Source organism: Neovison vison, chromosome 13 (genome assembly GCF_020171115.1).
Source record: "Neovison vison isolate M4711 chromosome 13, ASM_NN_V1, whole genome shotgun sequence".
NCBI classification, from domain to species: domain Eukaryota; kingdom Metazoa; phylum Chordata; class Mammalia; order Carnivora; family Mustelidae; genus Neogale; species Neogale vison.
This window is the reverse complement of record NC_058103.1, coordinates 101,617,987-101,645,706: the sequence shown is the minus strand read 5'-3', so window position 1 is coordinate 101,645,706 and position 27,720 is coordinate 101,617,987. Positions and strand designations below refer to the sequence as shown.

At 36.2% G+C, this 27,720-nt stretch overlaps 1 protein-coding gene across 2 annotated transcripts; it reads left to right on the top strand.

Annotated features, from left to right (window-relative positions):
- The first annotated feature begins 517 nt into the window (after window positions 1-517).
- Window positions 518-27,442, top strand: BNIP2 (BCL2 interacting protein 2). Of its 2 annotated transcripts, XM_044232082.1 has the most exons (11): window positions 518-695; window positions 8,795-8,901; window positions 10,145-10,212; window positions 11,172-11,339; window positions 12,999-13,175; window positions 16,076-16,178; window positions 16,953-17,084; window positions 18,590-18,676; window positions 18,802-18,900; window positions 19,654-19,689; window positions 22,728-27,442. In XM_044232082.1, the coding sequence occupies exons 2-11, from the start codon at window positions 8,852-8,854 to the stop codon at window positions 22,777-22,779; spliced, it is 972 nt and encodes a 323-aa protein (XP_044088017.1). In that variant the 5' UTR covers window positions 518-695; window positions 8,795-8,851; the 3' UTR covers window positions 22,780-27,442. The 2 variants fall into 2 exon arrangements, with proteins under 2 accessions (XP_044088017.1, XP_044088019.1); XM_044232084.1 differs by lacking the exon at window positions 19,654-19,689.
- The last annotated feature ends 278 nt before the right edge of the window (window positions 27,443-27,720 follow it).

Below are 27,720 nucleotides of genomic sequence, written 5' to 3'. Positions count from 1 at the left end.
ATATAGCTGTTGACTCTAATGATAAAATGTTTCTAACATTTTTATCTTATCTTACCAGAGCATGGACCACAACTAACTGGTAATTCAAAAAATTAATCTGATCGGCTCCCTACATATAGTCTGGGCAGCACTGTTGTATTCACCCTCGAGAATTTTACAAAATTCTAAGGATTCTTCTGAGGTTTAGTTTCCCCAAATGAGGCTTCGGATATTTTCCCCTCCCGTATGTTCACCCATTTTATCCTATAAAATTGTTTAATGATCACTAAAGCCAACATTAATAATGTAAAAATATCTCTGAGTCTCACGGGCCGAGAACCGAAGTAGAGAGATACCCAGGTACCAAGGTACACAGGTGGGATGCGGGCTTGCCTCCAGGCGCGTGCGCGGACGCGAGTCCGCGACGGTCAAGGGGGCGGGGCAGAGGCTAGGCGGCTCGGAGAAGCCACGCCTCCATCTCCGCGGGCCGCCGCGCCTGAAGAAGGCCGGGATACAGTCACTTCCGTCGGGGCCGCACTCTGCATCCGGGTCAGCTGCTGCCGCAGCAGCTGTAGACTGGGGACTGGGCCCGGGTCTCCGCTGCTGTCCGAGGGGAGCGGGCTCCTCTCGACGCTATCTCCTACGCCCTGGCCGTCAGTCCCACGTCGCCGGCCTGGAGGGGCGAAGAAGACGAGGGAGCCAAGGCTTCCTGCGGGGTGAGTGCGGCCGGGGAAGGCTGGGCACGGCGGTTCTGGGCTGAGAGCAGGCCTGGGGTGGACGTCGGAGGGGTGAGTGCCCCTCGGACAGCCTGAGAGAGGACGCTCAGAGGGTTATCCGACGTAGGGGGCGCCCGGGAACCTGCTCGCGAGGCGCTTCCCGGATCCCCGCCCAGTTTAGGCCCCCGCCCTTGGCTCGGCTCCTGTTTGCCTTTGCTATCCTTGTCCGCCCGCCGGTCACCCCTTTTCCGTTTGTGCTGTTGTGCTCGGGATGGAACTTGCCCCCCCTCTCGGCCCCGCTGCACACACCCTGGTCTGGGTGCGGTGACCGGCCACTTTGGTCGCGAACGTAAAACCAGCGTCAGTTCTGGTACAGAACAAAGAAACTCGGACATCTGATGTGCCCTGTACCCTCGGGGAATAGACACGGAAGCGACATTTGTAATGAAGGCTTTAGTAGACTTTTCCTTCGTATAAAAGCCGAGTTCCCGCGTGGATTCAGACATAACTTTTTACTTAATGGTTTGGGGTGTTTTGGGTGTATCTGATGCAGATGGAGATGTACTAGATCAGCTCCTGTTAACTTTATTCGCGTCTACAACGTTGCTTTGAAACTTCCCTTGTCTGCCTGTTGCGGGAGCCCTTTGAGAGCACGGCTTTTGCCGTGTTCATCCTGGTAGTCATAGTGCCTTCCTTAAAGTTAATTGAATGAAGTGTGTGATTGCGTTTTAGAGTTGCTTTTTTTCCAACCTCACCTTTTGATTAGATTTCTATTTCTCTTCATGCCTAGTTTCTTAACTTTTTCAATGAAACATAATCTTTTTGTAAAATTTTGTAAGAATTTCTGCAACTTGTAAATAACGTTGATAACTGAAATTACCCTAATTTAGTTACCTCCTATACTATCTTCTTGATGAACTCTCACATCTTTTGCTTAGTTCTTGTCATTTTACATTTCTTCTAAACTATTCTCGTTCTTCATAATCTCTTCTATTGCAGCCTAACATTGTTGGGCTTATACAGGAAGTATGACCGGTCCACTTCTGCAAACACGAATCTTGAACTAGATCATAAGTCAGTGCCTTTGTGGTCTTTAAGTGTTAGAGGACCTTTGAAGTTAAAGGTAACCAAATCTGGCATTACAGGCTTACTCTGTATAAAGTTCCCAGTGAACTGGAAACAGTGTGCTATATTAGAAACAGTCTACATTTAATCTGGGAACCAAGGAGTAATGTCATTTGCCTCATATGTAAAACCGGGATAATAACGCCAGTGGTTTTTTTTTTTTGAAAAACATTGTTTTTGATGTTTTGTTGATTAGAACATATAGGGATAATGAATGTGCAAGTGGTTAGTAAATGTGAAAAGGAAAGTGATTCCCTTCATGGCCCCGGCAGCAAAGCCTGTAGGAGCAGCTATGGAGGAGGGCATCTAAAAAAGGAAGTATATATAGCCAGTACTGAAATATTAACCGTGGCTGACAGTGGATTGAAAATTATCTTAAGCTTATATTGTATAAAGCAGAATACTAGTACAGTATGATGATAGTAGTATTCCACAATTACAATTTTATACAACAAATAATGTATAACTACAATAAAGTGTCAGAGACCAATATTAGACTTTAATCTTCTCAAAGGTCTTAGAGCTTCTTCAGTATGTTCTGCATACTGATCATAAAAGTACTGTTTGTAGGTGGCATAATTATCCTTTGCTTTATTTTCACAATTTTGAGAAAAGCCAGCAGCATTGTAATTTTTCTCGAATTTTTTGTGTTAACGTTTCAGGTAGATTATCTCATTTTCTCTTTTTTTAAATTGAGGTACAACTGGCATATAGCATTATGTTGGTTTCAGGTGTACATACAAACAAGGATTCGATATTTTTATATATTGGGAAATGATCACCACAGTGAATGTATTTAACATTCATTGGCACACATTAAAATTTTTTTGTGATGAAAACTTTTAAGAATTATTTTCTTAGCACCTTTCAGATATGTAACACAGTATTAGCTATAATCACCATGCTGTACATTACATCCTTAGAATTTACATTATAGCTGGTAGTTTGTCCCTTTTGACCCCCTTCACCCATTCGTCCAACCCCATCCCCTCTGGCAATCACCAGTCTGTTTTCTGCATCTTTGAACTTGGTGTGTGCATGTGTCTGTGTTTTAAGATTCCACATATAAGTGAGACCATATAATATTTGTCTTTCTCTGTCTGACTTAAGATCTGTCTGCCCTCAAGATCTATATCCATGTTGTCCCATCTGGCAAGATTTCATTCTTTTTATGGCTGAACAATATTCCGTTGTGTGTATATACCACGATTTTTTTTATCCATTCGTTTATCAATAGAAACAGGTTGCCTTCATATCTTGGCTATTGTAAATAATGCTGCAGTGAATATGGGGCTGCATATATCTTTTTGAGATAGTAATTTCTTTTCCTTTAGATAAATACCCAGAAGTGGAATTGCTGGATCATATGGTATTTCTATTTTTTTTTTAATATTTTATTTATTTATTTGACAGAGAGAAATCACAAGTAGACAGAGAGGCAGGCAGAGAGAGAGGGAGAGGGAAGCAGGCTCCCTGCCGAGCAGAGAGCTCGATGTGGGACTCGATCCCAGGACCCTGAGATCATGACCTGAGCCGAAGGCAGCGGCTTAACCCACTGAGCCACCCAGGCGTCCCTGGTATTTCTATTTTTAACTTTTTGAGGAACCTCCATACTGTTTTCTGTAGTGGCTTTACCAATTTACATTCTTTTTTTTTTTTTTTTAAGATTTTATTTATTTATTTGACAGAGAGAGATCACAAGTAGACAGAGAGGCAGGCAGAGAGAGAGAGGGAAGCAGGCTCCCTGCTGAGCAGAGAGCCCGATGCGGGACTCGATCCCAGGACTCTGAGATCATGACCCAAGCCGGAGGCAGTGACTTAACCCACTGAGCCACCCAGGCGCCCACCAATTTACATTCTTGTCAGCAGTTCACAGGGGCTCCTTTTTCCTCTATCATTTGCTCTTCCTTGTCTATTCAAGCCTGGGTGGCTCAGTTGGTTGGACGACTGCCTCCGGCTCAGGTCATGATCCTGGAGTCCTGGGATCGAGTCCCACATCAGGCTCCCAGCTCCATGGGGAGTCTGCTTTGCTCTCTGACCTTCTCCTCCCTCATGCTCTCTCTCACTGTCTCTCTCTCTCAAATAAATAAAATCTTTAAAAAAAAAAAAAAAAGAATGGTCATTCTAACAGACGTAAGGTGACATCACATTGTGTCATTTCATTCTTTTTTTTAAAGATTTTTATTTATTTGTTTGACAGGCAGAGATCACAAGCAGGCAGAGAGGCAGGCAGAGAGAGAGAGAGGAGGAAGCAGGCTCCCTGTTGGCAGAGAGCCCGATGCGGGGCTCGATCCCAGGACCCTGAGATCATGACCTGAGCCGAAGGCAGAAGCTTTAACCCACTGAGCCACCCAGGCGCCCCGTGTCATTTCATTCTTAAAAACCTACATGACCCTGCTCTCAAGGAAGCAGTGACAAGTGTATAAGATTTTTCTGGACGTGTTTTGGTGATCTTTGTAAACATATAGACTGGCCTAAAGTATTTTCCTACAGCACTACCAGTGTTGCCAGCCTCATAGAGAGAGAAAAGAGAACATAAATATTTACAATGAAGCCCTTTTGTTTAAATGGAGAAGTGAAAGACTTGCCTGGGCATTTCCTTCTGCCAGTAGTAAGTGATTTCAGCATAGATGGTGGTTATCAGCATCTATTCCAGCAGCACTATTAAACTACATAATAGTAAAGTTGCATGTAAGATTACAATTTATAATTTAGACAGTTGTAAATATGATTTTAATATTTAATTTTTGCTTATATTGCTGAGTTGCATAGGGAAATCCTCTTCTTCGTCTTGGTTGAATATACCACCACATCTCCCTACTGACACAAGTTGTGTCAGTAGGTACTCCATTTTTCTTGATTATTAACCTCACTGAGGGATCAGCAAATGTTCTGAATTCATCTGAATTGGTGTAAATAATCATGTGGTCTCAGAACCACAAGTATGTTGAGAAATCAAGTAATTCCTGTTGCATTAGGTTATTTTAACAAATGGCATCTTAAAATGTTATTTCCCCATTCTAATTGACCAAATTTATGAACAAAAAATGGGAAACAGCCACAGTTAATTGTGAGTCAGCATTGTCCTGATTTCCTTCTCAGTGGTTGTGCTTATATTGCTCCTTTCTTGTTTGTTTCCTGTTCTTACAGCTGCTGATGATTAAACCCTTCCAAGAACAATACTCTCTAAATTGTTTGAACTTTTTGTCTACCTAGTGTATTTTTCGCCCTGCAGTCTGTGCTGAGATGGTCAAGAGTGAATCTATCTGTATCTCTCCTAGGTTCTGTTTAACTAGCTTAAATAATTATCCCTGAACTAAATAACCATGTCCATGTGCTTTGTGTATTGAAATCACATGCTTCAATACGATTTTGAAGTAAAAGTTTAATAATAATCAGCTGAGAGACCTGAAGGACTCAGGCTATGTTTAGAGGAGGTTTTTTTTTTTCTTTTTAAAGATTTTATTTATTTGACAGAGAGAAATCACAAGTAGGCAGAGAGGCAGGCAGAGAGAGAGAGGGGAGAAAGCAGGTTCCCCGCGGAGCAGAGAGCCCGACTCTCGGGGCTCCATCCCAAGAACCCTGGGATCATGACCTGAGCGGAAGGCAGAGGCTTTAACCCACTGATCCACCCCCCAGGCACCTGGGGTATTTTATTTTTTTTTAATGATTTTATTTATTTATTTAACAGAGATCACAAGTACATAGAGAGGCAGGTGGGGGTGGGGAGCAGGCTCCCCGCTGAGCAGAGAGCCTGACGCAGGGCTCAATCCCAGGACCCCAGAGATCCTGACTTGAGCTGAAGGCAGAGGCTTAACCCACTGAGCCACCCGGGTGCCCCCACCTGGGGTATTTTAAACAGAAAGCAAGAACATCCGAAATTTTTCCAACACCTGCAAAAAGGTGAGACAAAATAACATCAACTTTTTCTGATTATTGAATTTAGGAAGTATATTAGTTTACTTTAGAGTGATTATAAAAGACTTAAGAAAAAATTGAAAAGTACTGTGAATTAAAAATTTGGAAGAGACAGTTTGGTTTTTTTTTTAAAGATTTTATTTATTTATTTGACAGACAGAGATCACAAGTAGGCAGAGAGGCAGGCAGAGAGAGAGGAGGAAGCAGGCTCCCTGCTGAGCAGAGAGCCCGAATGCAGGGCTCAATCCCAGGACCCTGGGATCATGACCTGAGCCGAAGGCAGAGGCTTTAACCCACTGAGCCATCCAGGCGCCCTGGAAGAGACAGTTTTAAACCTTTAGTAATAGAGTGTTTCAGTCTCACATGAGCATTAATTTCTAAGGGAATAAGCATTAAGTATTTGGTTTGTTGGCCACAATTTGGTGGTCTTTATACTAGTTCTGTGTCCAGAATATAAGAGATTGGTAGGATAGGTATCTCTTTTTTGTTTATTTTCTTCTCTACAGAAGTTGCCATCAGAGAACAATCAATGAAGACTGTGTTGAGGTGTAGACAGTGTATTAGAAACAGAGAATGTGGTAAATTAAGTTAAGATCACTGTAATTTAGGTGTGTTTTCCAGTAATTTCTCAACATTGCCTGGCTCAGTGTTTTCCCAGAGAATTAAAAAAGTGACTTACTCACATATATAAATACTGAGTTTTCCAAGCAAATATATTGGTGAGGAATAGAGCATTGGCCATTTTTTCTGTCCTTTAAAGTGGGTCCTCGAAAATTTAAACCTTTTGAGAATGTGTGAAACCGTTCCTTGAGTATAAGTAAGAATTCAAACTGAGAAGAGAGCCTCCCAGTCTTGGCAGAGATATAAATTTAGTTTACCATGTAAAAATGTAACACTTTAGAAAATTATCAGTGTAATTTTGTTGTTGTTCCAAGCATAATGCTTTTTGTGTATAGCTTTGTATATCTTTTGAGCATTGTAATGGCAGCAGATAAAGCGATTGTAAATCATGACCACATCTTTGTTTTATTTTTTAATTTTTTTATTCCAGTATAATTAACAGTGTTGTATTAGTTTCAGGTGTACCGTGTAATGATTCAGCAATTTTGTGTGTTACTCGGTGCTCATGATGAGACGTGTACTCTTAACCTTCCTTCACTCTTCCATTCATTTCCTACCCACCTCCCCACCAGTTTGTTCTATGTATTTAAGTCTGTTTTTTATCTATTTTGTTCATGTTTTGTTTCTTAAATTCCACATATGTGTGAAATCATATGGTATTTGTCATTCTCTGATTTTTTTCACTTAGCATTATAGCCTCGAGATCAATCCATGTTGTTGCAAATGGCAAGATTTCATTCTTTTTTGTGGCTGAGTAATACTCCAGTGTGTGGAGGCATCATGTCTTTGTTTTACAAAACTAATTGAAGTGAATGGCTGGCACCATTTGTTTTATTTGAAAAGTATTTTTAAAATTATATATACATGGTTTTAAAAGTCAGATAGGTTAGGATTTACTATGAAAAGTATCAGTCATTCTCCCCATCTCACTTTCTTTCTTCTTCCACTGGGACCAATCCCTTCTTGCTTTGTTTTTAATACTTGTAGTGTTACTTTTTATCTCTTAAGAAATGCATGTTCTACTGCTTTAAAAAAAAAAAAAAAAAAACTTCAGTCATCTATTGACTTGCTCTAATGCAGCTGAACTAAATATTAGCTCATTTGTACCTCTTGTGCCCCTAAAGTTGTCACAGTTTTTGTGACATTAACCCGCTGATCTTTATGACTTCTTAAATGATATACTTAAACTTCCAGGTCTTATTCCATCAACCAAACCAATCTCTGCATTCTTCACTTTGTCAAGTGAGAATGTCGGGACCAACACCCCTCCTTGGACAGACTGAAACTAAAACTGAATGGCCTAGGTGAGCATGTGTAATTGCATGAACAGAAATAGTCACTAAGTCCAGTGTCTGAAAACTTATGCTGAACTACATGGGAAAAGTTTAGTGTAGATACAAAGCAAATCAAAATGTAGCATTCATTTACTGGATAGTTACTGAGTAGCCTTTTTTTTTAGTGACTCTGGAATGATGGAATTGAAACTACAGAAATGGAAGTATAAAAAACAGTGCACATATTAATTATGCTTCAGTTTAATAGTGTTAATTATAGGGAGACCTGATGGCTCAGTGGGTTAAGCCTCGTCTTTGGCTCAGGTCATGATCATAGGGTCCTGTGATCAAGCCCCACATCAGGCTCCCTGCTCATCAGGAAGCCTGCTTCTCCCTCTCTCTCTGCCTTTTCCCCTGCTTGTGCTCACTCTCTCTCTGTGTCAAATAAATAAATAATATTTTTTAAAATGTTAATCATAGGGCACCTGGGTGGCTCAGTTGTTTAAGCAACTGTCTTCAACTCAGGTCATGATCCTGGAGTCCCAGGATCCAGTTCCATCCACATCAGGCTCTCTGCTTCTACCTCTGACTTCTCCCCTCTCATGCTTGCTCTCTCTATCTCAAATAAATAAATAAAATCTTTAAAAATGAATATTAATTATATGTCAGTTTTTAAAAGATGCAGCACACATACCACTTGGCTTTACTGAATCATGAATGTAAATGCAATTTGCTAATGTTCAATTTGTAGGATCAGCTTCTATCCAGAAGACAGAAAATTTAATTATGGGTCCAGAGTAAAGAATGTATTTACTTTTATTCCTTGTGCCTCACCCCCCACACACCTCAGATTCTTTCTACATTCTTTCTACATTAGTAAAATTTAAATCACAACCTGGGACACACATGCATATATATAACCGAAAGCAAATATTTTCACTACGCAATACCCTTACTACAAATGGTACTTATTTTACTAGAATATATATACCCTGATTTTCATTCTAATTTTTTTTTTTTAATGGTAGTTGCAACCCAATAAATTGATTCCATAACCAGGGTGGAAATGTGAATGAACTAAGGTATAAGATTATTACATCTTTTTAGCAGATAAAAAGGAACATGGAAAATATGTTGTCACAAATTTTCCTCTTTTCTCAGGGCATTGGCTCTCCGGATTATCAGGAGTTTGTAGTTGATATTGAATCTAAGCTGAGGATGGAAGGTGTGGAACTTAAAGAAGAATGGCAAGATGAAGATTTTCCAATGTGAGCAATGCTTTCAAATAAAAACAGATTTAAAACAAAACTTCAAAATGTCTTTACTAAGATGTCACTTATTAAGTGACTGTTGAGCTTCTTACAGAAACCCAGTGTCAAAAGGTGTTCATTTGATACTAGAAAATGGAAGTTCCTTTCCAGCAGTTAGATGAATTTTCCAATATCTTATTTTCCACCAAATATATATGTGATCTTCCCATAATCGTTATTTTTGTTTTCAGCATTTAAATGTAAAATGTTTGCTGTTATAAAGAATGCTTAAATGTGGTATTTCTAAATGAGTCTAAGGGATTCCTGGGAGAAGGGATTCTTTAGATGTCTGTAAGAATTGTTAAATTTTATGCTTCTATTTTAAAAGAAAGCTTACTAAATAAGGGTTTTTTATATTATCTGGCCAGCTACTTGGACACGTTTGCATTTGTAGTTGTATTTGTATGGGTACCCCACTAGGTTAAGAGAAAAAGGGCAAAGGCAGACCATTGTGCTTTCATACCATCTTGGTCAGAAGACCATCTCAGGGCACAGGAAGGTCCCTTAACAGTGGGAATATGGACAGCTGGTGGAAGTACCAAGTCACTACATAGCACATGGTGATAATAGGAATAATATAAAAATGCTGAGCTCCAAAGAATTGTAGCCATCGTTGCCATCCTCTCACGTGAGGGACCATTTACCTTCACCACACATTGTATTTATTGTATTTCACATTAAGCTCATGCATTTGAGTTATATTTTTTTTAGGTTGTTTGTAATTTTTAGGTTTGTTTTGTAGTTATATTTAAGAGCAGTTACATAAGGAAGTTATATCTACTTTTATGTACTTACATAAATACGTAAATCATCTGACAGTCTGAAAATTTTGCCTTTAAAAGCCGTTTGTAAATTACTGAAGCTTAAGAAACCACTTTATTCAGTTTTCCACATAATTGGTTCTATGAGATATTTTTTTTTTATTTCTTTTTTAAAAAATATTTTATTTATTTATTTGAGAGAGAGAGAGATCACAAGTTGGCAGAGAGGCAGGCGGGGTGGGGGGAAGCAGGCTCCCCGCTGAGCAGAGAGTCCCATGCGGGGCTCGATCCCAGGACCCTGAGACCATGACCTGAGCCGAAGGCAGAGGCTTAACCCACTGAGCCACCCAGGCGACCCTATGAGATATTTTTAATAGCTCTTTGAACTACAAAAAAGTTCTTTTAATTTGTGAATTAAAAATTTTGTCTGTATTTTCTAGACCTTTACCAGAGGATGATAGTATGGAAGCAGATGTATTAGCTGTAAGTGGACCAGAGAACCAGCCTGGTAAGAACTTGGCACTTGAGTTTCAATGAAATGGTGGACTTTGTGCTATTTTTTTTTTAACACATTCTTTGTCAAGGAAAAAAAGTATACTCACTTTTTATTTTATTATACAGAGCCAAAGAGTAAGTGAATGTTTAAGAAAGCATGTTTTGAATGCTTTGGAAATTTAACACTGCAAAAACATACCCTTGGGCTTGGGAAATTTCTATAGTAAAAAGTTGAGAGGAGATCATTTTTAGTGGTAAGCTGACTGTAATGTTTGCCTCTATTACTTAAAAAGATATATCCTTGCTGGAATGTGTCGTCTTTCTATGGTGTAGAAGCAATAACGATCAAAATCCAAGGTTTGTAAATTAATGCTTTGGGATTATGTTTGATTCATATTATTTTTCTCAAGAATGAAGTGATTAGAATTTTTCTCTAAATCGGGGCACCTGGGTGGCTCAGTCAGTTAAGCATCCTACTCTTGATTTTCGCCCAGGTCATGATTTCAAGGTCATGAGATCAAACCATGGGTTGAGCTTTGTACAGGGTGTGGGGGGGGTACTGCCTAAGATTCTCCCTTTCTCTCTGCCCCTCCCCCTGCTCACATGCTCACACTCTCACTCTCAAAAAAATAAATATATTTTTAAGATTTTTATTTATTTACTTGAGAGAGAGGCAGAGAGTGTGAAAAGAGAGAGAGAGGGAGAGAGAGCGCATGAGCAGGGAGAGGGACAGAGAATGGGGGAGAAGCAGACTCCTCACTGGGCAGGGAGCCTGATTCACGACTGGATCCCAGGACCCACCCTGAGATCATGACCTGAGCCAAAGGCAACTGCTTAACCGACTGAGCCACCCAGATGCCCTAAAAAAATAAATATTTTTAAAATTTTTTTCTCCTATTCAACTTGAGCAAGTAAACATTTCCTTCTAATCTGTTTTTCACTTTTTTTTTTAACCCCTTCTGTGCTCGCTAGAAGTTAATGGAAATAAAGTAAGAAAGAAACTCATGGCTCCAGATATTAGCCTGACCCTGGATCCTAGCGATGGCTCTGTGCTGTCAGATGATTTGGATGAAAGTGGGGAGATTGACTTAGATGGCTTAGACACGCCATCAGAAAACAGTAATGAATTTGAGTGGGAAGGTAAATGTTTCAGTGTTTTATCTGATCTTTATTAATGAATGTTTGTCTTTCTATACATATGTTTTTTGAATAGTAGTCTCATATTAGGATAATTGAAAACTTAAAACTTGATCTTGAACCTAAAATCAATGATTAAGGAATTTTGTTGACATATGAAGTTACTCTATTTTTTAAAGTTCCTGTTATATTTTGTTACTAAGATGGGAAATTCTGCTGGCACTGAATATTCTCATGGCTTTCAAAACTGTTTTTAATAGATTACATGGGTGGCTTTATTTTCTATCTTAATTGCCCAGTATTGTGAAGTTACGTTTTTTCATGCTGCTCCCAAAATACTGCTTGATCATTATGGCATGTTCTTTTATTTAGTCAATCAGCTAAGAAAAAAGCTTTGAAGAGACATGTAACATAGGGAATATGCTAAAAGTAGTTAGGGGTTTGCAGAGAGGGAGCTTTGAAGGGAGTTTTTTTAGGGTGATTTTTTAATTAGGTTTGCCTGATAGTACTGCACTATGTAAACAACCATCTTGAATTAATGTATACTCTTAGTCCCCAAACTTTATATTCCTTATTATTAGTTATTTAGAATTCAAAGGAATTGGCATCTGTTTTGCTTTGCATGCTTTCTTTAATTAGATAATTTCTATGTATAGTATCTTTATATAGTTGTTTGTATATTCCATCTTTAGAATGATTTTTACTTGAAAGCAGTGTTTTAGCCCTATGTGTCTTATCTGCAGTAAAGAGTAAGATCCTTGATATACTGTATCTTTGTTCCTTTTCTCTTCCCTATTTTACTGGTTCAATAAGCAGTCCAGTAATAAGCAATATTTTAAAAAGATACTGAAATAGTTTTCTGCCTATGTGTTTTGTCTCTTCTTTCTTTAATGCTGCTGTAGTCATTTCCTGGAAGGATATTTTCCGTTAACAGCTTTATCTTGGAAACAAACAACTAACATGCCGTAGGTTCCCCTCCCCCCATCTTTTGGTAAGGACTATGATACTAAAATTTTGAAAATCATTACTTCATTTAAAATCCGCTAAAGTGCAATCTTGAACTATAAATTACACCTAATCATTGGTGCTTCTGCTTTGGCTAATGTCAATTTAAAATAGATGTTTGCATGTACACATCAGAATATTATCAGTAAATTTCTGCTCAATAAACCTGATCAAATGAGAAATAATCATTGACTGGTTAACCACTTTCTATCTGGTATTACAGTGTTTGGGGAATAATTTATGTGCTCAAGAACAAAAAACGAATTTGCTCTCAGTTACTTTAAATAACCCATAGTGGTAACTCCCAAGAATAGTGTTGTAAATAGAATCTGAACAGCATTGTAAGGCCAATGTACTAAGATTCTGATGGCTGTATGAATTATCTTTTTTGAACTTATGCACATACATTGCACTGTGAATTGCTTTCTGAATTAGCCAATACAAAAAAAGTTAACCATAATTTCCAAAAACATAAAATGGCTTCATTATCAATAACAAGCCTTTTCCTCTGTTACAGAAGTAGTACTTAAAATTCCATGGAAGGTATAATGAAATATTCTCTGAACAATCTAATTAGATAGTAAAGTGGTTAACATGTAATTTGATTTTTACTGTACAAATAACAATTTGTGATTCAAAAACCTTTTATTTTGACAGATGATCTTCCAAAACCCAAAACTACTGAAGTTATTAGGAAAGGCTCGATTACTGAGTACACAACAGCAGAGGAAAAAGAAGATGGACGACGCTGGCGTATGTTCCGAATTGGAGAACAGGACCACAGGGTTGATATGAAGGCAATTGAACCCTATAAGAAGGTTATCAGCCATGGAGGTAAGAGCTATCAAAGAGCATATTTTTTAGTGCAATATCAGAAATGTAAATTCCTAAAGAAACTCTATCTTGAGTAAAAAATGTATATATAGTGAACATTTATCATGTCATTTTAGAAACAACAGGTTTGAAGTAAAAGGATAAAACTAAATTTAAAAATCATTAGTACATGCACACAGTATATTCAAAAGGTATAAGAATATACAGTGAAAACTGTTTTCTACCTGACCTCTAGACAACCCCCAAACTGGGACTTTCTCTCCTTTTTTATGCATTTATAATTTATATATAGTGAAATGGTATAATCCTTTTTTGTAGCATTTGCAGTTTTTCCCCAGCTTCACGAGATATAATTGACATATTGTTAAGTTTAAGGTTAAAATGTGTTGATCTGATACAATACATATTGCATAATAATTAGCCTTTCTTTTTTGTGGTGAGAACATTTAGGATCTATTCTCTTAGCAACTTTACATAATACAGTATTACTGTGTATAGTCGTTACGCTGTGCATTAGATCCCTACAACTTACTCATCATGTAACTGTAAGTTTGTACCCTTTGACCAACATATCTGCTTTCCCCTTAGACCCTGGTAAACACCGTTTTAGTCTCTGTTTCTAAGTTTGGTGTTTTTAGATTCTGCGTATAAGTGATACCATACAGTGTTTGTTTTTCTTCTTTCTGACTTTTTCACTTCGAATCTGAAAGGTAGGATTCAGTGAGTTTTGACAGATGCCCATATAACCATATCACCTACAGCTAGACATGTAAAACATTTTCATTGCCCCCCAAAATTCTCTCAGACTCCTTCCCAATGGATACCCCCCTCCAGTAACCACTGTTCTAATGTCCGCCCCCATGATTACTTTTGCCTGTTCTAGAATTTCGTTTAACTGGAATCATATAGTATACCCTCTATTTTGTTGACTTTTTTTTGCTCAGCATGTTTTTGACATTTATCCATGTTGTTGCTTGTGTCTGTTGTTCATTCCTTTTCATTACTAAGTAGTATTTCATTGTATGGATAAACCACAGTTGGCTTATTCATTTTTCTTTTGATGGATTTATGAGTTGTTTCCTATTTGGGCCGTTATGATTAAAACTGCTTTGAACATTCTTGTACTTGTCTTTTTGTGTATATAAGTAAAACCTGGCATTTTAAACTATGACTCTTATTTTACATTAAAACCCTGAATAGGTATGCCTGGGTGATTCAGTTGGTTAAGTGTCAGCCTTCTGCCTTTGGATCCAGTTGTCCCGGGATCTTGCCCCACATTGGGCTCCCTGCTCAGCGGGGAGCCTGCTGCTCCCTCTGCTTGTGCTCTCTTTCTCTCTCTGGCAAATAAATAAATAAAATCTTCAAAAAAAAAAAAAATCAAACAATAAAACCCTGAATAAATCATTTAGTTTTACCATAAAGTATAGAACTAGTCCATTCCACATTTTTATGGAGCACCAGCTTTGCATATTTGTAGGATATCCAAAAATACAAGGCTTCATTTCTTAAATCACAAGTCATATAGGAAAAGCTATGGGAGTATGATTATAACTTCTAACCATCCTGACCGTGCCACGTATAGAAGTTTGCCTAGACACTGTAAATAGCGTCAGAACGTTAATGGTAGTTAAAATGCAAGTCACTCTGTAGAACATTTCTTTCTTTCTTTTTTTTTTGTTTTTGTTTTAAAGATTTTATTTATTTATTTGACAGACAGAGATCACAAGTAGACAGAGAGGCAGGCAGGGAGAGAGGAGGAAGCAGGCTCCTTGCTGAGCAGAGAGCCCAATGCAGGGCTTGATCCCAGGACCCTGGATCATGACCTGAGCAGAAGGCAGAGGCTTTAACCCACTGAGCCACCCTGGTGCTCCTCTAGAACATTTCTTATTACGTGGAATCCTAATTCAAGAAAGGGGACCACATAGGTTAAACAAATTGGGTTTGTTTTTTTTGTTTGTTTTTTTTTTTTTTATGTAGAGTCCTTTCTACTTAATTTACTTTCTTCCAAATGCATTCCCCTCTGTATTTCTATAGTCTTCATTCATCTGAAAGCAAATCACTTGAATGTTTGCATTTACATTATTCCGCCTAATTTAATTCTATTCAGATGAAGAAAACAGGATAATCTGGATCAGGAAGTTCACAGTTTTGCATTAATTCAGCCAGTTCAAGGAAACAAGTTGTGAGACCTGCCTCATGGTTTAAACCTAGTATCTTTCAAAAAGAGCGCTTTATTTATATTAGGGGGAAATAATTAGGACCATTTTATGCTATTGAATTATAGCAATGTGTTTTGTGACTAAGAGATTGAGATAGATGCTAATGTACTTGAAGTGTTTAAACCTTTTCAGTGCATGTTTGTAAACAATGGAAATGAGAGTTAAAACAATGTTACTAGATACGAGAGATTATAATAAACATATACATTTTAACACTTTTTCTTCAGTTAAAATTGTCAGAGATGTTATTGTAGTTTTCATTATTCTAGAATCTCCAAAGTGCTAGACATTGTTAAGTGTAAAAGTATTTTTTCAGAAGCATACACTTTAACATAAATTGCATAAGAGTGTTGCAGATGTTTTCATATTATGCCTGCTTGGATTATATCACTTCTTTTGTCTATGTAGTAATAGATTACTAAAATAATACTGGCTTTCTGATTATGCTACTTTAAATGGGTTTCTGATTTTTATGCCCACTATTTCCTCTTCAGATTTTATTCTCATTTTGAGAAGAGGGGATTTAAAGATCTATAAGGCTCTATAAGGTTAATAACGAAACCATGTTTTTTGATTAAAAAAAATTTGTGGAACATGAACCACTATAATCTGTCAGCTGTACAGATTTCCTCTGGAAAAGTAAAATCATGCCGGTGTTTTTATCTTTGACTTAATTTTCAGGATATTACGGGGATGGATTAAATGCCATTGTTGTGTTTGCTGTCTGTTTTATGCCCGAAAGTGGTCAGCCTAACTATAGATATCTGATGGACAATCTCTTTAAGTAAGTATAGCTTCACAGAAAAATGTGGACAGAATTCTCGGTTAATTAGATCTCCAGTTTAAGGAAGTGAACTTTGCCTGGGAGAAGATTATAATTATCCCCATTCCAGTTAAGTCCTTATTCTTTGGCATTATAAAAGTATGCATTTTCCAACTTAACAGGAAAATTGTCAGTTTAAAACTGGAATGGATATTTCAGATTATCTGTTCTAACTTCTTTATTTTACGTTAAATGTAAAGAAATTATTTTTATCTCAAAATCATATGGCTAAATGCATTTACTCCCAAAAAGCCAAATGTAACTGAACTGACTCAATTCTATTTCCACAGAGTCATTCTATTTCTTAAGTTAGTGGTATTTAAAAAAAAAACTTACTAGGAACATTTCAGACTTATATGAAGGTAAAAGAAGTGTATTGAATATTTGTGTATGAATCAAACGCTTCCACAGTTAATAGGTTTATACTTCATTCCCAAAATGTATACTCTTCCATTGTATAACTTTGAAGCAAGTCCCAGAAATCATGTCAGTTCATCCATAGACTTTTAAACGTGTATTTCTAGAAGGTAACTCTTTTAGAGTTACATATTCATAATACCAACTAATACAGTTCTGAAATTTTAATTGGTTTTGCTGTCATTGAAAATTTAAATGGTTTTGCCATTTAATTGGTTTTGCTGTCATTGAAGGGAAGGAAGAGCATTATATAATTTGGATAATTTTCTTGGTTCTGCAAAGCAGTATTTAAGGCTTAAACTTAATTTGTCTTTATAGGTATGTTATTGGCACTTTGGAGCTATTAGTAGCAGAAAACTACATGATAGTTTATTTAAATGGTGCTACAACTCGAAGGAAAATGCCCAGTCTGGGATGGCTCAGGAAATGCTATCAGCAAATTGATAGAAGGTACTGTAAAAACACATTGAAAGCTAGTCTGAATAATTTTTTTTTTTTTTTAGAAGCATTTCCTTTTTTTTTAAAGACCTTATTTATTTATTTATTTGACAGGCAGAGATCACAAGTAGGCAGAGAAGCAGGCAGAGAGAGGAGGAAGCAGGCTCCCTGCTAAGCAGAGAACCCCATGTGGGGCTCGATCCCAGGACCCCGGGATCATGACCTGAGCCGAAGGCAGAGGCTTTAACCTACTGAGCCACCCAGGCACCCCAGTCTGAATAATTTTTATAATAGCTTTATTTAATTTTATTTCCTGTCGTCACTTAAGGGCACTATAAATTATACTTGTAAATTTTATAACACGTTTCTGTTTTCTCAGTTCGGTATTTTAGAATATCATGAAAAATTAGTTTTGATCTGTTTAATAAAGAATAATCCCTTAAAACAAAACTATAAAATAGTCCCTTTGTTCTCCTTATTTGTACCACATTGAACATTTCCCTATAACTTGTATTTTAGGAAAGAATGGAGAACTTAATACATTTCCTATTTTAGTACATTCTGAATTTTGCCTAACTCATAGTGCTTAGCATATTTTATGGTTTTTAAGATGTTTAGCCATAATCTTACTTTGGAATGAGCTCTAGGGAGTGTATTCTCCTCAGAGTTAGTCATCAATGCTAATGGAAGGAACTTCGAATCTCCAGTTGGTTTGATTAAAGCTATAGCTAACTTGAACTAGTTTAATGAACTCAGATTCATTAATAGATTTCTCTAAATACCTAAACATGGCATGGGCTAGTTCTTACGAACTTCGAATCTCCAGTTGGTTTGATTTAAGCTATAGCTAACTTGAACTAGTTTAATGAACTCAGATTCATTAATAGGTTTCTCTAAATACCTAAACATGGCATGGGCTAGTTCTTAGGATTTTAAAAAAAAAAATCCTTAATGGTCACTTTACTTAAGTGTGGAATATGCATAATAAAACAGCAGGGGTTTTTTGGTCATTTTAAGTCATTCAGGGTAATGCCGGTAATTTTTATTCAGAATTTTAGACTCTGATTTACATTTCCTGTTCTTGTGGCATAATGCCTTTCATGGTGTTGAAGAAATGAGTACCAGTTCCCCTCTCATCCTGAAAAATGAAATTTCGTATTCGGTATTGTCCTCTACCCCTGGTTGACAGAATTCTAAAGACAAGTGAATATATCTAGGAGACATTTAACGACAGGCTATACTGTGGACAGAAATTTAGCCAAATGCAGTAAAGCTCATCTCGTAGCAGTAGAAAAGACCATCAGAATTCAAGAGTGTATTTCCTTGTCTTTAGGAATATCATATCTAAATGAACTTCTGGATGAGGAGTGTGTGTGTGTGTGTGTGTGTGTGTATGTGTGTGTGTGTAAAGTTGCATATACTTAATGATGCCTTACCTTTTTTCCTAGTATTAGAATTTATAGAGCTTTAAAATTTTTGTTTCCTTTCCTTTTCTTTTTTTTTTTTTTTAACTCCAGGTTACGGAAAAACCTAAAATCACTAATCATTGTACATCCCTCATGGTTTATCAGAACACTTCTAGCTGTCACAAGACCCTTTATTAGGTAATTTTCTGAGAGTCATTGACTTAAAAAAAAAAAAAGAAACAAAACACCAGCTCCTTATGTGAATTTCTTGTCAGTTCTGTTGGTCAGAATATTGAGGTAATTATCTTTATTTTCTTCCATAGCTCAAAATTCAGCCAAAAAATTAGATACGTCTTTAATTTGGCAGAACTAGCGGAACTTGTCCCCATGGAATATGTTGGCATACCAGAATGCATAAAACAGTATGTTTTGTTTTATTTCTTTAATTGTATTGGATCTTTATATATTGATGTGTAAGAGGTAAATATTTTTCAATACTCATCCTTTTCACTTCCTGTATGATAAATATTTTGTAACTACTCTTGTTTTTGTAGCTAAGGAAAAGGGAAAGAAGCCATTTTCCAGCACCTTCCCCATACTGTTTTCTTCAGGCCATCACCTGAGGAAGCAGGAAGGATTATTTCTGGTTGTAGTTAATTTTTATTTTTAAAGACTATTTCTTTTTAAAGACTATTTACAATCTTAAGAGGTGATTTCCTGATCAGTCAGTACTAAAGAACATTCTCCATACTTGAACATGCTGTTCTCCAAATTTGAGTAAATTCATCCATGCGCTGAATAATCCTATTACTGGCGAAATATATTATTTATATCAGCCTAACCTTGGTTCATTCCAGTGGCTGGAATATGTTCTGTTTACTGAATTCACCTCCCATCTAATTTTTTAAAAGGATTTGGTAGAGGCTGTTAACATAAATCCTTGAATATCGTTCTGCTGTAATGTCGAAAAAGTTTTTTGGTCTACTGATTTGAGGTTTAGTCTGTTGAATGTGTAAAGCGAGATTTCTCAGATCAGTTTTGACTTTCTACATAGTGTGTTAAATAATTTTGGTTTTGCCTGCAGACTTATATGAGTTTATTGTCAGTGCCTTTTTTTCAAGTTTTGTTTATCTTCATAACATGTATATTTACTGAAATAACTCTTCCCTACCAAGGTATGAAGAAGAAAAGTTTAAAAAGAAACAAAAAAGGTATATGCACACCTTGACTGGGTTGCATCTAGACTAGTCCATTTGCATTGCACAGACTAACTCTTCCTTATTGGTTGGTTAGCTTGTAGACAAAGATAACAGCATTTGTAAATATAAACATACCCCAGAATTCAAATATAGAGTGAATCTGAAGTTCCTGATGCTCAATATGGCTTGGATTCACCCTGTTCTAACATCATGTATTAATGCCCATTAGGAATTAAAGGTCATAGCCCCTCCTTACTCCTTCATGTTACATGTACTGATTGCAAAACCAAAGAAACTGCTAAGAAAACTATTTGAAAAACCAATTACCTCTAAGACTTTTTTATTTGTTTCACCATATTACTTAAATGTCTAACTAGTGCTTTTGATAAATATATATGTACTCTTCTAAAGAAACAGTTTATTTCCCTGGGGTTTATGAATATATTTGCAATGCACATATTCTTTGGCTAACCAACATTGATTTCCCTATACGCTTAAACGGCCTGCTAACCAGTCAAATTCTACATATGATAAAATACCTAAAATTCAGTAATATACTGTTAAATAGTTAAACACTCTGCTTTCCATCTTTAATTTTGAATACTTCTGCTTTGAGCATAACAAACTATTAGCTATTAATATCTCGGCATAGAAGATGAAAGGCAAGGTATAAAAGTTACCATTTTAAATAGCAGTTTAGAACAGTGTAGGATTTGGAGCTGACTTGTTAATGGATTTTTTTTTTTTTTAATAATGACAAATTAGCAAAACAGCTTTAGTATAGTCTTTCTTAAGGTGAGAGATTTGTATGTAGTTATTACCATTTTGACCATTCTAAGGAAACAATTATAAGGAACTAATTCTTTGAACACATTTTGATTGTGTTGATGAGCAAGAATTCTGTTGACCATGTGATGGAACCATAGCTCTACATTTTTATAGGACACTTAACAGTTTAATGAACATTTTTACATAGAGATGTGGATGGTAATTTTAGATATTGCTGATTTTTTTTTCCCTTTCTAGGCACTGGTGTACACTTGCCAGACAGATAACTGAAATTAAAAATACAATCTGTAACTGTATAATGAAGCCAACTGCTTCATGGATATCAAAATGAATTGCCTTTGTTGATAAAATCCACTGTATTGTGCCTTTTTGCAAAGTTCTTAGTATTTAGTTACCTGGAATTTAGGCATCAGAAAAATAGTGGAACTATACTTTTTATTTTCTTCTTTTTTTTTTTTTTTTTTAAAGATTTTATTTATTTATTTGACAGATAGAGACCACAGGGAGGCAGGGCAGCAGGCAGAGAGAGAGAGGGAAGCGGGCTCCCCACTGAGCAGAGAGCCCGATGCGGGGCTCGATCCCAGGACCCTGGGATCATGACCTGAGCCGAAGGCAGAGGCTTTAACCCACTGAGTCACCCAGGCGCCCCTATACTTTTTATTTAATATATTGTTTGATACCTACCAATACTATTTTATCTTGAGTTTTTCTTTTTTTTTTTAATTTTTGTCTTATTTAACTGTAATAGAATCACTACGTATATCTTTCAGACACTTGTTAGTTTTGGCATGGTTTGTTAGTCTTAAAAAAAATAATAAATCCTTGTCAGCTTGAAGATGGTAACATTCAAGTTTTAAAAAATAAAGGAGCATTTTTTTTTTTAAAGGAGCATATTTTAAAAAATGTAACAGAGGCTGTGTGTGGAGGAGCTTACTTAAGGTGACATCTCTATGATGAGTACCGGGCATAAGGAGGATTCAAAACTCCGTGTGCACACACGGTAGTGTCAAATGTTGTAACTGTTTCTTTCAAACGACTCAGTGCAAGTGTGGCCGGAGAGAGCGCAGCTGTTAAAGTGTTTGAATGTAGTTGAAAAATCAAGTAATTGTGAAAATAGTTCATAAGAACTAATTTAACAGATTTCAGATGTTGAAAAGACTGGATGTATATTGCATGCCTTATCAAGACTATATACCTCTTATATTTTTGTTACCAGCATAAAAAATGTTTTTAAATGTTATTAATTTGACTTTACACAGACCAAGACTTTTAGGTTTCATTCACTAATGTTCAGGTGCTCCTAGTAATGGGTGGTGATGATCAAAAATTGGAAACAAGTGTGAAGAGTATCTTCGTATATTGTACCAAGTTTTAAACTCCCCTCCATCAGTAATTCAGACGAGTACAAAGAGTAATAGACTTCTGGAGAGTGATACCCTGGACACACAAGCTTATTTCACATTAGTGAACAGACCTAAAATTTTTATAAAGTTCTGACTTTTGGCCAGAAGATAAAATATCCCATATATACATATATACAAACCCCACTTCTTAGCCTCTTAAATTGTGTAGTTCTAAAAATGGCTGAATTATCTTTAAAGTGTTGTTTATAGTTGTGTTGTAATTACATAATTCTTCTAATCCCCACTTGCCTAAATTTTGATAGGTCTCTATGCAACCCACTCTAATTCAGTTCGATTTTTAACCACATCTAGATATTTCCAATTATTTGATGGCTTCTTACTATCAAAATAAGTGAAAAGCATTTATATTCTATGTATACTAATAAAAAATTTTGGAGAATCATTTCTGTAAATATGCATTTTTATCACTGAATTTAAAAACATGGATCATTTGTTGGCATTAGTGGCATTTTAGTATGTCAGTTAACAAAATCATTTTTGAGGGAGTTGTTTTTCCTGCCACTCTCTAATCAGTTAGATCCCAGCCATGCTACAGTTTAAGATTTTAATATACCTGTTGCAATTTAACTTTTAATAAAACTCTGAGCTTTTGTATGTACAGTATTCAGTAATCTTCAAAGAAACAAGAAGCACATTTCTTGTCAGTGTCCTCTTGTCTTTAAAAATTATCTTTCCTGGTTGGGTAAATGTTTGGTAACCTTTTTACTATGTCTGCTTCTTTGCAAAGCTTTGTTTTTTAACAGAATAATATTCTATTCTAAAAGTAGTCACAATTTTTAGAAAGAAAATTGTTTAGTTGCTAGTGTCTTATTATCTCTATTGTTTTTCATTAAACAGAGTTGATCAAGAACTTAATGGAAAACAAGATGAACCGAAAAGTGAACAGTAAGTTTGGTGTCTAGTCCAAACAAGACTGAAGAATGTGCTGATGAAGCAGTGCTCTTTTTTGCATTTATAATGCATTTATTGGCCCTGATTTTTATGTAACCTGTTACAAAATTGACTCTTCCTTACTGGACTTTTGTATAAGGGACTGTTCACTGCTGTATTGGTTTGCAAATCTCTTGAATTTAGCTCCTTATTAGCTAATTATATTGTAATCATTTTGTATTTTATATTGCTAAATAGCAGAGAACCACACTTTATATAAAGCAGTTTTTGCATTTGTTTGTTGAATGATGCATCATCTTCAGTAAACTATTTATATGCCTAAATGGTAAAGGAAAGAGATAATATATATTTTTGTTTCTGAGCAATATTTTTTAATGTATACCTGTCTTGTGGAAGAATATGCAGGTAAATAAGACCATGATTTGTAAAGTGCATGTTTGAATTTTTGTTTTTGTAAATGGTTAGATACATTTCCTGGGTAACTTAAAAAACAGAGTTGCTCATAAGGTGAGGGACAGTTAAACTGGTTCTCATGAATACCCAAAGGTCATGTACATAATCTAAGTAGATTAAGATTAATACTATCCTAAGCTTTTTTTCCCCTCATTTATTACTGTTTCTTAATTCAGAAGCACAGATACAAATGTATTGCACACATTTTCCTTTTTAAACTTTAAAGACAAGTCAAAAAGCCATTTTTAGAACTACACAATTTAAGAGGCTAAGAAGTGGGGTTTGTATATATGTATATATGGGATGTTTTATCTTCTGGCCAAAAGTCAGAACTTTATAAAAATTTTAGGTCTGTTCACTAATGTGAAATAAGCTTGTGTGTCCAGGGTATCACTCTCCAGAACATGTGAGTGCAGTGTAGTGTTCAGAGAATGTCATGAGTTACTGACTGTCACTATTTTTCTGTAGAAAATAGGGGCTGCTTTTTAACTGCTCTCAGTGTGGGCACTTTACCAAAATACTTCTGTATCGGTTACTGAAACTTGATAGCAGAGGTTCAGGTGTTTGACCTTGTGGAATCATGTTGACAGTACTGTAAATTTAAGTTATTTTGTAAGTCTTAGAGCATCATTACATTATGCTGTTTTGGACAATATGGGATATAAGCATATAAACTTTTCATTTAATTTGTTAAGTACCTTGACTCTACATTGAAATACATTGTACTGAGGTGCCCAAACAGAACGTAATAACCCACAAAATCATCCTAAAACAACAGATTGATCTGATAGTATCATCTGCTTTTGTGACTCATACACATGTGGAAAAATTTTAAATTTATCCTCCAAATTTAAGGGTACTACCACACCCCAGCCCTTCCTGTAAGGTAATTTATAAAAGAATGTGCTAGAATAGCAAAATGAAGCAGATGAGAGCTAAGCTTTTAGGATTTATTCTGCCCCAGACTGAACACACATGTGGCTTTTACCATTGCCATTTTTCATACAAAGTTTCTACTAAAAAAGAGCATTTTCCTTTACTTTTTGTCCTCTTTGGTTATAGACTTGGCATGCTAAACTAAGTCCAGTTATGGGAGATGCTGGAGGATTCCCAGGATGAGGTGTTCCTCAGCAGTCTTCTGACTTAACTTGAATCAGCAGCCACAGGCAGATCCTAAACTGATGTTATTATATCAAATAAAGCCAAAACCATTATTGCTTGCTCAAACCTTAGGGAAAGTTTGTGTTGAAAAAGCAAACTAACGGTAACAACTTAGGCATTCCTTCTGAATTTACCATGCGAGAATTATGAATAAAGGATCAATGAATTTAATTGTGATTAGAGTCTATATTCATAGAGCTCTTTAAGCAGTCTTTTCTCTATACATATTTATCCTGTTCAAAATTTGCTGAACTTCTTACATAGGTGGTTTTCCTCCACATAAAGTACACAGTTCTTCAGGGTCAACAGTTTATTGCATTTATTCACTTTTGCTTTTGCAAGCATTGTCCCTAACTATAGATACAACTTGTTGCAAAAGTGGTGCATGTTCCTAAATATTTTTTTAAAGTACAAATAATCTTTAATCTGTTAGACATGAAAATTCAGAGGGAACAGTGGTAACACTTGGGATATAATGAAAGGCATGTGTTGTAAATCAGTGGTTTAAAAGACACCTGCTCTACCCGACACCTTAATGGAATCTGGTATAGGGACATGCCCCCTAATAAATGTTTCATAACTGTAAGGTTTAAGATCATAACTAATAGGTTAGAGGAAAAGCATTTAGGAAGTTTGTTATTTGTAATTTATCACTATGTGACATTCCTCCCATAGCATTCAATTTTAATTTTCCTTTGCTGATTGAAATGAAAGTACATAAAATTGTATTATTTTATCTGTCTCCTGGGGTCATGGATCTAACTTAACTGGTTTAATTTTATTTTTGCCACTATATTTTGTTATACTTGGGCTCGAGTGTCTCTTTTTAATCCAAAGTTTCTCATACATATAATTTACCTTTGTTCTGCTTGGTTATATTCCTAGTAGCACCAAGAAAAATGCTACATTGGCCTCCTACTTGAAGCTTAATATAATAGCCTTTAACTCAGTTGATGGCATGGAGAGGGATAGGATCCTAAGGAGGGCCTAGTGGGGTAGTTTGAAAGGAAGATAACAAGGAAGTAAGAGAAAGAACTTTAGAGTTTAGAGTGGCTGTTATCTCAGGTGGCACTGAATGTGTCCCTGTTAAGGGAAATACCGTGTATGGCAGCTCTTTGCCCCATCTAACAGGCTTTCTTGCGTCCAACAGGAAAACCTGCAGTCTTCACATAGAATATGTGAAATAAGACTGGAGTGAAGAGTGCAAAGGCTGACAATACCTCTAAAGAGAATTTATGTTTTCTCTGCTTTTTCTCTTCACACAGAAGCAAATTTGAACAGAGAGGGTCAACAATTACAGTGCTCAGATTAAAGTTTAGGGCTAGATTATTTTTCATATTTTATGAAACATAAACATTAACGTAGTCTTCCAAAATGAATAGCACTACTTGGTAACTGCACTGAATACTGAAATTTTCTGATTGTATATCAGTAGCTAGAATTTCTTCAACTACAACTTCAGAATTTAAAAAAGTCAAGGATCTGCTTTTTGATAGAAACTTCTTGTAGATGATTATAGTGTTACTATTTGGCTGTTTTTATGGGAGTGCTCAGGGAATTTGGAAGTGTTTGATTTAGTGCAGAAGTGGCTTTTTTAGATTTCTTCAGTTGAGAGGTAAATTAGCATTAGGGTGTTATTGGTTAGAACAGGCCAGTTTCTTGTTGAGATCAGTAAAGGTGTGTATATAAGGTGACAGTAGCTTCATTCTTTCCCTGTGTTATATGTGGAAATGGCTAACATTGCTCAGTCAGAAGGGAGAAGACAGGCTGAAAATAGAAATTTGCTAATCCATTCCATCATGTTTTCTTTCTTATTTTTTTTTCAAATATTTAGATATTTAAGAAATGGATCACAAACCTCAAAAGGAAGGAATAGAGGAGAGTTAATTTGCTTATTAGTTAGACCAACTATTCTGTTAGAGTTTATCCTTGTCACAGGGAACAGGAATTGTGTGATTGGAGTCACTGGGAGAAAGCCTGAAGAGTTTGGACTCGCCCAAGAAAGTCAGCTAGTAAGGGAAGTGGGAGATTTTCTACTCAGTGTTCTAATAGTACAGAAGAATTACCTGGGGTCCTTTCACTCACCTCTACCATTCAGAATCTTTCACTCACCTCTACCGTTCAGAATCGCAAGATTCTGAATGAATAAGAATCAGATCAGTTTCTTTTGAAGTTCTAAATGGTACTTGAAAATAAGTATTGTGTTGAACATGAGGAGTGACACTAAAATTTGAACATAGCTGTTATGTTGTTGCAACTGTATATGATAGATCTATTTAATTTTTTATGTTTTGAGAATTACTTTTAAGAATGCTATGAAAAGTTTGCATAAAGCAACTTAAAAACCTGATGAAAATCAAGGGTTTAATTAAGGTTTCAGATCGATAAAGAATAATGTTGAGCTGTTTGCTTCATATAGCTGTCTGATTCTATCTTGTAAGACCTTCTACAGGAGATTAAAACATTTACATTTTGGAATCTTTGTGCTTTCACAATCAGTGTGGCTAAGGAGGAACTTGGAAAATAATACCAATTAGCTATTCCACTGCACTTTTTATATACGAGCTTTCTAAAGTTATGTCCCATAAACCATTTATTTACATAAACCTAGCTAGCAAATGTTGGAGGTGTGTTCAGGGCCACTGACTTGCACAGTCCATAGGACACTATTCACATAGAACACAATTCAGAGTGAGTTGGACACCTACACACTTGGATACAGATTTCAAAAATTCAAGTATCTTTTTTAATATAAGTTCACATGCTGCCATTAAGACAGAGTGTGCTGTGATCATTTCACTGCTATTCAGTTGATGTTGCCTGGCCTGGTGCTGTCATTTTACAGTGTGAGAAATTCAGTTCTGATGATTGTGCAAGATGTTGATGTGATCCCTGTAAGAAATAATAGGGTTGGTCGTGATTTACTAAGGAGATGTAATATTTTATTTTCCTTTGACTTGTTAGGAATATGGTAACTTTGTGTCCTGATTTGTTGCACATCATATTTTTGCAACATTAATGAATTTAAATAAATTAATTGGAAAGTTTGTTTTTGACTCATTTTTATCACTTTTTTTTTTTTTGTCTTCTCTTAGGCTTCTAAATGTTTACACTGAGTTATCTCATAAGCCTTTCAAATAGTTCAAGACTTTTTGTTTCTCTTTCTATAGTCTGGGTGCTACTTCCTATTCTTCAAGGGCATGAAGTATTCATCCTGTTTTAATTTTAAACGTTACCTTAATTATCACACTTTGTATTTTATAATTTAGAATCATTTTAGTAGTGGGTTATCCAGCAATAAAAGTTCAATAAGTGGCTGAAAACA